The sequence below is a fragment of the Dendropsophus ebraccatus genome, chromosome 4, assembly GCF_027789765.1.
Source record: "Dendropsophus ebraccatus isolate aDenEbr1 chromosome 4, aDenEbr1.pat, whole genome shotgun sequence".
Taxonomy (NCBI): Eukaryota; Metazoa; Chordata; class Amphibia; order Anura; family Hylidae; genus Dendropsophus; species Dendropsophus ebraccatus.
In genome coordinates this window covers 5765345-5780210 of record NC_091457.1, presented here as the reverse complement: position 1 = coordinate 5780210, position 14866 = coordinate 5765345, and the positions used below count along the sequence as shown (strand labels likewise).

The following is a 14866-nucleotide window of genomic DNA, read 5'->3' as shown; positions in this document are numbered from 1 at the left end:
ATTCCTATTTCAGGGGTCACGTTTATCCAGGGATTATTCTGATCGCCATTATGGAGTCGGGAAGGAATTTTTCCCCTGTGATGAGGCTACTGTCGTCTGCCTCACGAGGGTTTTATACCTTCCTCTGGATCAACACAGGTTGAATTTGATGGACTCCTGTCCTTTTCAACCTTATAAACTAATAATTGGCCTAATACCCCCAAATAAATTAAACATTGTCCCTTTTCCCCAATTAAATAGGTATGGCCCCCATTCCCATTAGAGGCCTGCCATGTTGCAATTACAAAGCCTCTGTGCGCCCAGGACAGTAGAAATTCCCCACAAGTGACCCCATTCTGGAAACTACACCCCATAAGGAATCTAACAAGGGGTGCAGGGGGCATATGACCCCCCTGGTGATGGGCACATTTGTGCCGTGAAAATGAAAAAAAAAAGGTATTTTTTATTTTCACACCACATGTTCTACACATGTGCCAGTAACCAGTGGAGTACTTATGCTCACTGCACCCCTTGTTAGATTCCTGGATGGGTTCAGTTTCCAGAATGGGGTCTTTTGTGGGGAGATTCTACTGTCCTGGCCGCACAGGAGCTTTGTAAATGCGACATGGCCTCCATCCTCCATTCCAGCCTCTAAATGGCGCTCTGTCCCTTTGGTGGCTTGCCCTGTGCCCATATGGCATATTATGTCCACATGTGGGGTATTTTTGTAGGGTAAATTACCCTACACGTTTTGCATTCATTTCCTTTTTTAAACCATTGTGGAAATAGAAAAAAAAAAATCAAGGATAGACCAACATTTAGTGTACATTTTTTTTTTAATTTTTACACTAAATCATTAATCTTGTCTTGATTTTTCCATTTTAACCAGGGGTTAAAACACAAAATGTGTAGAGCAATTTCCGCTGAGTACAGAAATACCCCACATGTGGACATAAAGCTCCAGGCGGGTGCAGGATAAGCCTTCGAAGGGACGGAGCGCCATTTGGTTTTTGAGGTTGGATTTAGCTGAAATGGATTTCGAGGGCCATGTTGCATTTAAAAGGCCCCTGTGTTGCCAAGATCCCCCACAAGTTACCCCATTATGAAAACTACACCCCTCAAGGAATGTAACAAGAGGTGTTGTGAGCATATGGACCCCACTGGTGACGGACACAAATGTGGAACAATGTAGCGTGAAAATGAAATTTTTTACACTGTAATCTTGGTCTAGCCTTGATTTTTTTATTTTTACAAGGGGTTAAACAATAAAAAAACACATAAAATGTGTAGAGAAATTTCACCCGAGTCGGAAAATACCCCACATGTGGACATATAGCGCCATGTGGGTGCAGGGCAAGCCTCTGAAGGGAAGGAGCGCCATTTGGATTTTGGAGGCTGGATTTGGCTAGAATGGATGATGAACGCCATGTCACATTTACAGAGCCCTTGTGCATCCAAAACACTGGAAACCCCCCACAAGTGACCCCATTCTGAAAACTACACCCCTCAAGGAATCTAACAAGGGGTGCAGTGAGGATATGGACCTTTATGACGGGCACATTTGTGCCGTGAAAGTGAAAAAATGAAAATTTTCCCTTTCACGTCACATTGTTCCACATTTGTGCCCGTCACCAGTGGGGTCCATTTGCTCACTGCACCCCTTGTAAGATTCCTTGAGGGGTGCAGTTTCCAGACTAAGGTAACTTGTGTGGGGTTTCCAGTGTTTTGGCAGCACGAGGGCTTTGTAAATGCGACATGGCCCTTAAAATCCATTCCAGTGAAATCCAACTTCCAAAAGCCAATTGGCGCTCCTTTGGAGGCTCGTCCTGCGCCCGCTTGGCAACTTATGTCCACATGTGGGGTATTTCCGTACTCGGGAGATACTGCGCTACACGTTTTGTGTTTTTTTTTTTTTTTTCTTTTATCCCTTTGTAAAAAAAGAAAAATTGAAGGCTAGAACAACGTTTTAGTGTAAAAAATATTTTTTTCTTTTTTCATGCCATATTGTTCTGAAAATCTGTGAAGCACCTGTGGGGTCCAAATTCTCACCGCACCCCTTGTTACATTCCTCGAGTAGTGTAGTTTTCAAAATGGTGTCCCTTTAGGGGTGTTTTTTAGGTTTTGGCACCCCAGAGCCTCTGCCAACCTGAAGTGGTACAGTTAAAAATTACCAAATATAACAGAGGCGTTGAAATTCACTAGGCGCTCCTTTATATCTGAGGCTTGTGGTTGCGTCAAACAACAGAATAGGGCCACATATTGGGTATTTCTATAAACTGCAGAAACGGGGCAATAAATAATGGGGTGCATCTCTGGTAATAGGTTTATAATTATGAAAGATATTGGATTACAATAAAATCTCTGCACAGAAAATTAAAATTTTCTAATTTCTTACATACTTAGCTTTTATTTCTGTTATTCCCCTAAATGGTTAAAAAAAACTTTCTGGATGTGCTTTTCCAGAGTTTGGGGGGGGGGGTTTGTAGTTTCTGAAATGGGGTGCTTTGTGGGGCTTTCTAACATACAGTCCCCTCAAATACACTTTAAGGCTATGTTCACACTACGTAAGCTTCCGGCCATAGTGCGCTCCGTGAATATGCGTACGAATGCACGCCGGGATCGTATACGGCGCCGTAAGAAATGAACCAGACCACTGTTTCCAGCCGGAAGGCTTGTAACTTACGCCCGTAGCGTATCCCGCGGCTCCGTACGAAGTGGTGATTTCTTCATTTTTCCACTCTTCTATGCCGATCCAAAAGGTTCTGTGGGGTGTCCGGGGCTAGGCGAAGATTTCCAAGTAAAAGACCGCTGTCAGATCGCTTTGTAGGGGGCTTGGGAAGCGTAAGTAGACTACGGGCGTACGTTCGCAATGAGTACGCATTGCGTACACATTGCATACGCATCCGCCCGCACATCGAATACTCGCACACCCGTTGTTTCAGCCGCACATGTACGGCGAAATCTTGTTCACATTTGTGTTGCTTGGTGGCCGCTTTCTCTGCCGGCGGCACCTGTTGGGTTTGAGGGGGCCCTTGGGGTTTAATCCTGTGACAGTGTGGTTGCAGGGCCATTACGTGCCCTTCCTTCCCTGCTTGCGCTCGCTTTGCAGGGATGGCGGTTGCTGACTGACACAGTGTTGATTAAGTGTAAAGACTCAGGGGACCAGCAGACGGTACATGAGGCAATATGGTTTAATCAAATTATATACCAACATCCTGGCGTTGGTTTCTAAATGTGGCCGAGGGGCATTAGTGTCAGCCATATGTGTGAGGTACAGCTGCTCCTGTCTCTCCATGTTCCCCTGTTATATTGATATTGTTATTTTCTTACACATGTAGCCATGGATATCTCAAGTGCGCTAACCCAGATTTATGTGTTACATTATTTACTGTGCCTCCTCAACCTTTTAGTAGTTGAGCTAAATTATGGCAATGGCGAATTGTGTGATAAAGGGATTATCCCGCTGTAGGAAGATATGGCCACTTTCTTTCAGAGATTACACGCCTCGTCTCCAGTTTGGTTGCAGGTTTTGCCACTCAGTTCCATTGAAGTGAATGGAGCTTAATTCTAAACCGCACCAGAACTGGAAACAAGAGTCTCTGGAAGTGCCATTTTTTTTTTTAACACTGGAAAACCCATTTAAAGAGGTATTCTGGGGAATCACTTTTTGAAATTCTCGAAAAAACTGAAACTTTACTTACCTTCCTCACTTCCCAACCACCACAGGAATCATAGGACTCTAAATGTACTGCACATTCCCAGTGAGATTTAACTGATTAAAACACTTTATTTAATCTTTTCAACTGAGGAATACATTTCTTTACTAAGCAAAATATTACTAATATACAGCTACTAATCCAATGCCTAACCCAGTGCAATAATACTCCAATACAATCCAGCTCAAAATGGCCACTATTGCTATTAATTATTTTACATAGTGTTTTTAGTTCCTAGAAGATGTTTTCTTGTATTTAATTCTGGCTTAAACAGGATGATATAACATTTGGGGAAGAATATACAGCCCAACAGTCCAGCGTTAGAGGTCAGGATGGCAAATATCTCCACGGCCACCATGTATTTGCCTTTGGTGCTGAGATAAGCCGGGATCATGGCTATCCAGACACTGCAGAACACCAGCATGCTGAAGGTGATGTACTTGGCCTCATTGAAACTGTCCGGTAATGTCCTGGCTAAGAAAGCTGCAATAAAACTAACAGCGGCCAGAATCCCCATATAACCCAGGACAGAGTAGAACCAAAGATCTGACCCTTCATTACACTGAACTACCATCTTCTCCTTATAAGAGTGTGTGTCCAGCTCCTGGAAGGGGGGAGAGAGGGTCACCCAACTCATACAGATGACCCCCTGGACAGAGGAGCAGATCAGGAGCACACAGTTAGGGAGCGTTACTCCACTCCATCTGCTCCACACACTTCCAGGCTTGGTGGCTCTGAATGCCATGTAAACCATGATGGTCTTGGCCAACAATGAAGAGATGGATATTGAGAGTAGTATTCCAGTAGAGATCTGACGGAACATGCAGGTTGTATCCACAGGACGACCGAGGAACAAGAAGACAGAGAGGAAGCTCAGCATGATGGAGACCAGGAGGACAAAGCTCAAGTTCTTGTTATTCGCTCTCGCAATTGGGGTGTCCTCATATCTAATAAATGTCCCCAATATTACAGCCGTCAGTGTAAGAAGTAACATGGATCCTAATAGAACAATTATTGATATCCCATCAGAGTAAGTGAGAAATTCTAGCACTTTAGAGATACATTGAGTCTGATTGACATTGGGCCACTCATGGTCGGGACATCTCCTGCAGGTTTCACTGTCTGAAGAAAATATAAAAATAATATAGTCATTGATCACTGATATTACACGCTTTAACAATATATGGAATCTGTGATTATTAACTTTATCAGAAGAATAGCGAGGTGTGCTGATAAAAGGAACTGGGAACCTGACAGATCTCATTAAAGACAATAGAATGTTGCTGATGGTGTTCAGACCAATCTGTAGATATTGCTGGGAGAATCATGTGGTAGAGTACATCACCCAATGTTCAGTTCGGATCCCGAGCCCTTGCAGATATACGCAATTACTTGCATACATGTATCATGCAATATGCGCGAGGAATGCTATGCCGCAGCATAGTCATCTATGCAAGTCAAGATGTCCCAGAGAGCCTCCCCTTTTGGCCTCGGAGAACTTAAATACATTGGGAAGATAATGGACAGGATGGACCATGGTGGACGCCTGGTCACTACAGGGTAAGAAAGGAACCTATAAAGTGCTAAAACCCTTCCTAAACTGACTAACTACTCTTGTGAATATTGCTGCCTAACTATATTCAGATGCTTTCCCTGCTCGTTTCACTCTCCCTACTGAACAAATCAGGAAAGAGTTTGAGAAAATTTGCCTCAGTGTTGTGTTTTTATAGAATGTGCGTAGCATACGTAATCGTACAGCCAATCACAGCAATGCCAGTAGTGAACATGGCTACTATATTACCTGATGTGACCTTCCTTCCCCACCACTTCATTGCCTCTTTCAAATTGGGTGGAGAAAAGTTACACAGTTGTGTACATCGCAAGATAAACATTCACATGTTCGAAAATGATCGCTCTAACCATTCCGATCATCGAACAAATTGTTAGTGATCGGTGAAAACGAACAATTGGCATCATGTTCATACAAACATACGAACAATTACAAAAATGTTTGCTCATCACTACTCTGGACAGGCAGCAATATAAGTCTACGGATCCAGTCCATTGCAGCTGGATGGTGATCGTGGTCATTCGGGAAAAGAATCATGAATCATTTGAAAGCATGATTCCTTCAGCGATATGGTCGAGGAATGAGCTGTCAGACCTCGAGCGATCAAAACTTTTCACATTTGTCGCTCTAAATTATAGTACACTTAAAAAATCATTTACAATTTTTTTGTTTGGTGCTACAAATTGTAAAACATAATATTCCTCACTTATGCTCCTTAGTGACCATCCCCTATAGGCCATTGGGTGAGCACAACCTGTTTTATAACATCCATGAGGTCATTGAGGAACGTTTATCAAATCAGTCACTCTCTAAAGTGTAAAATGATACCAGAAAATTTTTCGGAAACTTCACACTTCATATTACCCACATATCCAGATGTGTGAGAAGAGCAAACTGAAAATTCGGGAACCTACAGGGTTAGGGAAAGTAAACATCCCCAACTTGGGCTGCTCCAAATAAGATGAAAATCAGACAATGGGCCCTTCAGAAGATGCGCTTGCTTTATCCCCTTCATGACTAAAGACCATTGATGCCCAGATGTCAAAGGCATACTAAAGCACTGCTCTACTCCTCGCCTTCTAAAAGCCAGAACTCTTTGGGGGAGATCCATCAAAGGGTGTAAATTTTAGACTGGTGCAGACTGCCCAATGCAGCCAATCACAGCTCATCTTCCAGCTCTGGTGAAAAAAAAGAGGAGCTGTGATTGGTTGCTGTGGCAAGTTTGCACAAGTCAAAATTTTACACCCTTTGATAAATCTCCACCTTTGACTTTTCCACCAATGGGGCTGTTTGGGGGCTAATTTTTTGTGCCATGATTTATTTTTTTTATTTATTTGTTATTTTTTTTTTGCAATCCGGGATTTTTCTTTTTTCTCGTCATTACAATGTTCCCATGTAGAAACAATGTCATTATATTTGAAAAGTTATATGTTTGTTATTATTATTATTATTATTACTATTTTACCTATTTTTATGTTTGGGTGCAAGTTTAACTTTCATTAGGGGAGGAGATTTGTAATATTTATTAATTAATATATTTTTATTTTTTTAACACTTTTTAGGTTCCCCCAGGAGACTTTTTATAAGTAATTATTAGATTGCTTATACTGGTTAATGCTATTTATTGATCAATGAGATAGGTGTTCTGTTACTAGAGTTTGCCTAAGGAAGACTCTAGGAGCAGATCACCAATCCAACAGCTCAGAGGTAGTAACAGAAATCTTTTTTTCAGGGAAACTGATCGGAAATCCTGCAGTGCGACAGGTACACCCTTAAATGCCAGTAATTTTTATAGATCACAACATTTAAGGGGTTAATGGAGGACAACAGTGTGATCGCTGCTGTCTATCATTGTGCCAGTGTGAAGGGTTGTTCACACTGAAACAGCGAAGCACACATCAAAGTTTCCTCCACACTGGGAAGGAATAAATTCATTTTAACTGCACGGGGCATTGGCACTTGGAACGAATATAGCAGTATGGGTGGCGTGAAGTGATTAAACGTGTTTTCTGAGGAAAAAAATTACTAATATCAGTCACTGATAGTCACGGTCACAGCTGTTCAGCCTCCACATTACAGAGTGAATCAAGCTTGCCTCACTATGTATGTGGTGCAACTGCGGTTCAGTAACCGCTACACAATGGAAAACATGGATTTGTAAGTGAAAAAAAAACATTGCTGAAAACCAAAGGGGGCACATTTTTTGTGATTTGCCTAGCTATGAGGCCACATGTGACTTTTTGAACAATATATTTTAGGCTATGTTCACACTACGTACGCATCCGTACGCATTTCGTACGGCGCCGTACATGTGTGGCTGAAACAACGGCCGTGCGAATATTCGATGTGCGGGCGGATGCGTACGCAGTGTGTACGCAATGCGTACGCAGTGTGTACGCAATGCGTACGCATTGCGAACGTACGCCCGTAGTATACTTACGCTTCCCAAGCCCCCTACAAAGCGATCTGACAGCGGTCTTTTACTTGGAAATCTTCACCTAGCCCCGGACACCCCACAGAACCTTTTGGATCGGCATAGAAGAGCGGAAAAATGAAGAAATCACCACTTCATACGGAGCCGCGGGATACGGATACGGGCGTAAGTTATAAGCCTTCCGTCCAGAAACAATGGTCTTGTTCATTTCTTACGGCGCCGTATACGATCCCGGCGTACATTCGTACGAAGTGTGAACTGTGCGGCCAGGATCGTATACTTTGCATTGTACGCTAACTACGTAAGTTTCCGGCCGCATATTCACGGAGCGCACTACGGACGGAAACTTACATAGTGTGAACATAGCCTTAAAGTGAAACTATCAGTAGGGTAGACAAATCATAACTGCTGATAGCTTCTTATTGTGCACGGGGTTGCTGAGGATTAGAGATTAGAGATGATTGAACCTCGGAGAATACACCTAATGCAATCCGCCCAATGCACTGCAATCCGCCCAATTTCACTGCATTGGGCGCTTTAACTAGCAGCCGGCAGTGTTATTGTTTGGCTTGTCTCCCTGAGATCAGCAATCTGTTTCTCTGAAGGTGAAAGTTAGACTCTTACCTTTATCCTTAGTAGAGATGATCGAACCTCGGAAAATCCTAGGTTCGATCAAACTCGAACATACCTTCCGCATTAGATTACTGATGCCTTCCCGGTCCATAGGAAAGGAGCAGAATGTCTGGGGACTGCCTGGAATTCTGGGATTCAGACTATCACCGAGGCTGAATCACAGAATTCCAGGCGGTCCCCAGGATATGCCTCCGAGAAGGACCAAGCCTAGGGGTGGCTCCTGTAAGGAAACCACCAAAACCACCACATTAAGTGGCCCTATAAGTTAATATGACAAGTGAAAAACCGAGGCCAGGTATCCATCCACATCCAGCTGTTTCGGGGATTCTGGCTAGGTGGGAGCAATGCCTAGTAGAGCCATAAGAGAAACAGATCGCTGATCTCAGGGAGACCAGCCAAATGATAACACTGCCGGCCGCTAGTGAAAGGGCCCAATGCAGTGAAATACTAGGTGCATTGCCCCCTGGGAAACATGAATACGCAAAAGAAGAGCCCGTGGAGCCTATCAAAGAGTCTCGAAACACAGGACTAGCCAGATATCCCTCCTGTAAGGAAACCATCAAAACCACCATAATAAGTGGCCCTATAAGTCAATGTAATGACAAGGGAATACAGCCATAAGAGAAACAGATCAGGTGATCTCAGGGAGACCAACCAAACGATAACACTGCCTCAGGGAAACATGAATACACAAAAGAAGAGCCCATGGAGCCTCATCAAAAAGTCTCGAAAAACAGGACTAGCCAGATATCCCTCCATGAAGGACCAAGCCAAGGGGTGGCTCCTGTAAGGAAACCACCAAAACCACCATGTTAAGTGGCCCTATAAGTCAATGTAATGACAAGGGAAAAACAGAGGCCAGGTATCCATCCACATCCAGCTGTTTCAGGGTGTTGCCCCTCATCAGTGTAGAGCAGGATTCTGGCTAGGTGGGAGCAATGCCTTGTAAAGCCAAAAGAGAAACAGTTTGCTGATCTCAGGGGACTGACACTGATAACACTGATAACACGGCCAGCCGGGGCCATTTCCTTGCGCTTTGCAGTTTAATGCAGCGAGTAGTGAGGCCATTTGGAGCACTAGGGGTGGGATTACGGCACCAAGAGCACCAATCCAGAGCGCCCTTGGCTGCCTTGCTCCATTAATAATAATTAGAAGGTAATGGATGGTCAGGGGAGGGCCGGATTGGTGTTCTGTAAGACAGTAGCCTCAGAGCCTCAGCCTCAGTGCTCAAAACGGCCTCACTACACACTGGATTAAACTACTAACTGCACAGAAACGGCGCCGAGGATGACAGTAAGAGACTTACGGTCATCCTCAGCGTCCTGTGCACAATAGGGAGCTATCAACAGGTTGGGTTCTTCTAACCTGCCGATTGTTTACCTTTAATAAATGATGAACGGATGGTCTGAAATGCCGTTTGTCTAAATAAATCACATTTGGAGCAGCTGAAAATTATTATATTTATGTAGACATCACATTTGGAAATCCTACCGGATGTATTTGATATTTCCCCTTCAAAACATGGCACACAGCTGTAACAGCAGGGCTGTATTGAATTCCCTGGGATTTTTTTGTTTCCTGGTTGACAACTTTTTGTACATACAGACTCTGGAATCTGAGAGGAAACAATTCAGTGAAAATGTTGAATTTGACAAGAACCAGTTATTTTATTTCACAATTATAACATCTCTATCAATAGCGTATCTGCACAGATATGTCCTCACTCAGTGGGAAGAGTCAGGGCCCCTTTTTGGAGAACGCAAGGTTGAGAGGGAAAGCAGCGGTTAGACCTATTCCAATTGGACACCGCTCTGCTAGCTTTTGTAAAAGGGATGGAGTTTAGGGTCTAGATTTCACCTGATATTACTTGACTGCACCTTAAAGAGGTACTCCAGCAGGGGGGGGGGCACTTTTTCGCTGGGACCGGGGAGGAGGTGGCTGAGGGAAAAGACATCCACTCATCTCCCCGGTTCCAGCGGCGGTCCCGCATCGCGGCGCTCCGGTGCCCGGTTCTCGGCCGCTTTCTTGTCTCTGATGCGGGCCGACACGTGACATCTCAGGTCCGCTCAGCCAGTCAGTAAAGGAGGAGGGATCCGTTTCAAGTCCGCTCAGATCTTGCCTCTGTCACTGACTGGCTTAGCGGACCTGAGACGTATCATCTCGGGCCCGTGTCAGACACTAGGAAGCGGCCGGGAACCGCGGACCGGAGCACCGCGATGCGGGACCCGCTGCTGGGATCGGGGAGGTGAGTGGACGTCTTTTCCCTCAGCCACCTCCGCCCCGGTCCCAGCGAAAAAGTGTCCCCCCCCCGCTGGAGTACCCCTTTAAGCCTTACGTGGCTCCTATTTCTGTGCAATTCTGTGCTCAATGTAGACCAAAACACCCCAGCATGAAAATTGTTTGAGGATTACCTATTAGATTAGACTAGATTAGTCTAGTCACATTGAGCAAATTGTGCAATATCAATGCAAGTGTGGAATACCAAAGTGCATTCAACATGTGCTATAAAATGCATCTGCCACAAGAGGCATATAATGCCAAACTTAGAGGAAAACAATAATCGCAGGAAGAAAAATTTATAACAATTTATTAAAAAAAAAAAAAAAAAAAAAGTTGCAAAAAATGAAAAAGGCAAGAAACAAGAAATGATGAAAGGTAAAGTAAGAAATCACATGGTGCAAGGAAATAAAGGACAACAAGATAACAGCTCTCATGGGGGTGGATGGAGTCCCCACGCGTTCCGTCCTCAAGACTTCCACACCCGCATTGAGGATATTGCACTATTTACTTAATGTGACTAGACTGATATATAGGTAGCTCTAATTTATTTTCATGCTGGGGTGTTTTGGTGCACATTGAGCCCTACAAAGAGCATAGGACTGAGGATTCCCCACACACACGGTACAATGACTGTCAAAGAAAGGGCCCCCAGATAGATGACAGCGTCTCTGTTTGAAACTGTAAGCACTTGCACTAACTATGTTCGTATATAATTCCTCCAAAGCCAGCACGTGACCCAGCAAGGAACATTCTTGATCACTCTTGTAACCTGAGGCAGCATTATGTCTCTGACCACAAGAGGCTACTCTCTGTACCGGTGCACAGCACGGACGAATGATGTGCCAATGTCACCCATGCGCTCGCTGGGACTGTGGATCAGTGCTGGACTTTCCTTCATTCCAATATTGTATACCTACCTTTTTATTTATGCACCCCAGCTGTCTTCCATGAAGATTCATCCTGCCTTCCATATTTGCTCCATTTTAGGGGACTGATTGTATGCAGTGCGGGATAGCTATCTCTCACCATTTTTCTTTTTTTGAGTTGCCTCCTGGTTCCTGCGCTTAGTGCCAGTCTTTTCGGGAGAGCTGGCCCGCTAGGAGCCATGTCACAGAGGGGAGGGGACATTAACCAACGCAGGCCCCCAGGCCCCCACTGTGGCCACATCCCCTCCCCTCTGTGACGCGGCTCTGTTGATTAATATCCCCTCTGTTATGCGGCTCCGTTGATTAATATCCCCTCCTCTCTGTGACGCGGCTGCATTGATTAATATCCCCTCTGTTATGCGGCTCTGTTAAATAATATCCCCTCCCCTCTGTGACGCGGCTCTGTTAAATAATATCCCCTCCCCTCTGTGACGCGGCTCTGTTGATTAATATCCCCTCCCCTCTGTGGCGTGGCTCCGTTGATTAATATCCCCTCCCCTCTGTGTCGCGGCTCCGTTGATTAATATCCCCTCCCCTCTGTGATGTGGCTCCGTTGATTATTATCCCCTCCCCTCTGTGTTGCGACTCCGTTGATTAATATCCCCTCCCCTCTGTGACGCGGCTCCATTGATTAATATCCCCTCCCCTCTGTGACGCGGCTCCGTTGATTATGATCCCCTCCCCTCTATGACGCGGCTCCGTTGATTATTATTCCCTCAGATGCGGCTGGATTGTGGAGCAGGTAAGGTATCCTACTAGCGGCAGGGGGTTAATTGGGCTGGCACTTACATACTCGCAGCAGGATGACAATCCCGCTGCGAGTATATTACCACTTTGACACTGACAGGGGAGGTATCTGCAGCGGATTTTGCTGCGAACTCTCAGCATGAAATCCGCTGCGGATACGTCCAGTGTGAATCTATCCGTAGAGCGACTCTGTACCCACAATCTGTCCCCCCCCAAACCACTTGTACCTTTGGATAGCTGCTTTTAATTTAAGATCTGTCCTGAGGTCCATCAGGCAGGTGATGCAGTTATTGTCCTAAAAAACAACTTTTAAACTTGCAGCCATGTGCCCAATGGCCGGGGCCTAGAGTGTGTGTGCATTAGGCTGACATAACCTCTCCATCCATTAGGAATGCCCCAGGCAGATTGCCTCCTATTCATCAGCTGTGAGGACACAGGCACATGGGCTGGATTGTTAAGGCACCCTGTGCAGTGTTCACTGCAGAGGAATAGGAAAAATACTGCCAGTGGCATTCCTCATGATGAGGAGGGAGGGGAAGAGGGACGGAGGGTTGCTGCAAAGTTAGGGCACAGAAACTCTAGGCCCCGGCCATTGGGCATAGGGCTGCAAGTTTAAAATTAGTTTTTTTAGGACAATAATCGTATCACCTGCCGAGCGTACCCCAGGGCAGATCTTGGATTAAAAGCAGCTATCCGAAGGTACAAGTGTTTTTTTTTTTTTTGGGGGGGGGACATATTGTGGGTACAGAGTAACTTTAAGACATATTATAGGTTGTTTGAAATTTTTTTCCGATATACCAGCCAAGTATTTTTCTATTATATCCACCATCTATAAGTAAAAATCATTGTAATTCATGTAATTTGTCCAGATTCTTCTCTACTCATCCACAAATACAAAATGTTGATTTTGTCAGCCATGTTTCCTAGCTTTCCCATAACTACCACCTACTGTATATCCTGCTGTTATAAATCAGTGGTCTTTTTCAGGTGTCTCTTCTTCTGTTGAACTATAAGTCCCAGCATTTGCTGGAAGCCTTTTTTAGTTTACCAGCAGTTGAAGCTCCTCAGGTTGAAGACCACATCGGCTGCATCGTGAAGAACAAGAATTTGGGTCTCGCTGGATAATGGCTGCTCACCTCATTGTTGATGGTTTTCCATTTAATGGAGCTTTTATCGATTCTTTTTGTAATATGTTCTGCAGTGTAAGGCCGGAAGTAGCCAACAGAAATTCTTTCCCATGATCCATTAACTACTATATTATTATGGATCACATAGTTAGTTACCAGTTCTCCGTACTCATGCATGGCCGAATGTCCCTTGTTTATCAAATTCTTGTTTAACTGTGAAAAAAAAGATTTTATTTTTTGAATTTAAAGTTTTTATTGTTATTAAGCAAGTTAATAATTTAAATATAAATTTTAAAAGGGGAGAAAAAAAACTACTTTAACTGTTACACAATCTGAACTGTTGCTGCCATTTTCTCCTTTTAATTTAAAAGACCATGGAGGACATTTACAAGTCTAATTTGTCTAATTTTGCGTGACTATTCTAATGAGGATTGGTGTATATTGGTGTATATTGGTGTATAAAGCATCTGGGAAAACTACTATAAAGTTTCGAGATGTCCATTGTGTAGTTACAGTTTCTTCGTGTGACCTCACATTTTTTTTATATATATGTAGCTTTATATTTTGACTTTCAAATAATAGTCAGATAGTCGTGAACTTAATTATCACCAGTATCTGGTGATAGTCGTGATTACAATGTACAGTTAGGGAATGTGTATTAGGCATACAAGCTCTGCAACAAAAAAACATTCACATCCTCGTCTGTATTATCATACCCATCACCTGATATGCTGGAACTGGCTTAGTGAAGGACACTGGATGGCAAATGCTTTACAGTGTCACAGTCTTGTGCTACCTGTGGTTCTGGCAGCAGAAAAATGATGACACATAAAGTTTTCTATTTTTTTTCTTTCAGCTTCTAAAGATGTTTTTTCATCTTGTGAAGATGAAGTAGATTACTATGATATCAATGTAGGATTACTGGGGGCTGAATTTGGTCCTAAGAATGAGAGGGTTACATGTTGGTGATGCCCTCACTTTCTAAGATGGGGAATCCTCTTTAGGCCAGTTTCACATGTAACGGATCTGCAGCTGTTTTAACGCTGCAAATTCATAGTAAAATCCGCTGCAGATCCCTTGCTTGTCATTTTCAATTAGATTACATACTCGCAGCGGGATTGACATCCCGCTGCTAGTATGTAATTGACAGCCCCCTTAACCCTCCGCCGGCCAAAGCATACATTACCTTCTCAAAGCTTCGGCTTGCTTCGGGGGCTCTCGGCATCTGGATGTCCCGCTTAGCCAATCAGTGACTGTGGCGGGTCGTCCAGGTTTGATTGAACTCGAACCTTGTCGAACCTTCCGCATTTGATTCCCGATGCCTTCCCGGTCTGTGGGGAAGCAGGAGACAGCCTAGGTACGGCCTGGAATTCCTGTCTCCTCCTTCCCCACGGACTGGGAAGGAACCTAAGATTTTCCGATGTTTGATCATCTCTCTTTGCAAGTACCCGCCC

At 44.2% G+C, this 14866-nt stretch overlaps 1 protein-coding gene across 1 annotated transcript; it reads right to left on the bottom strand.

The window, feature by feature from the left end:
* Window positions 1–3909: 3909 nt before the first annotated feature.
* Window positions 3910–14637, bottom strand: LOC138789183 (vomeronasal type-2 receptor 26-like). Its single transcript, XM_069967789.1, has 4 exons — window positions 14599–14637; window positions 13422–13625; window positions 9824–9947; window positions 3910–4817 (listed from the first exon to the last, which is right to left on the bottom strand). The coding sequence occupies exons 1-4, from the start codon at window positions 14635–14637 to the stop codon at window positions 3910–3912; spliced, it is 1275 nt and encodes a 424-aa protein (XP_069823890.1).
* Window positions 14638–14866: the final 229 nt, after the last annotated feature.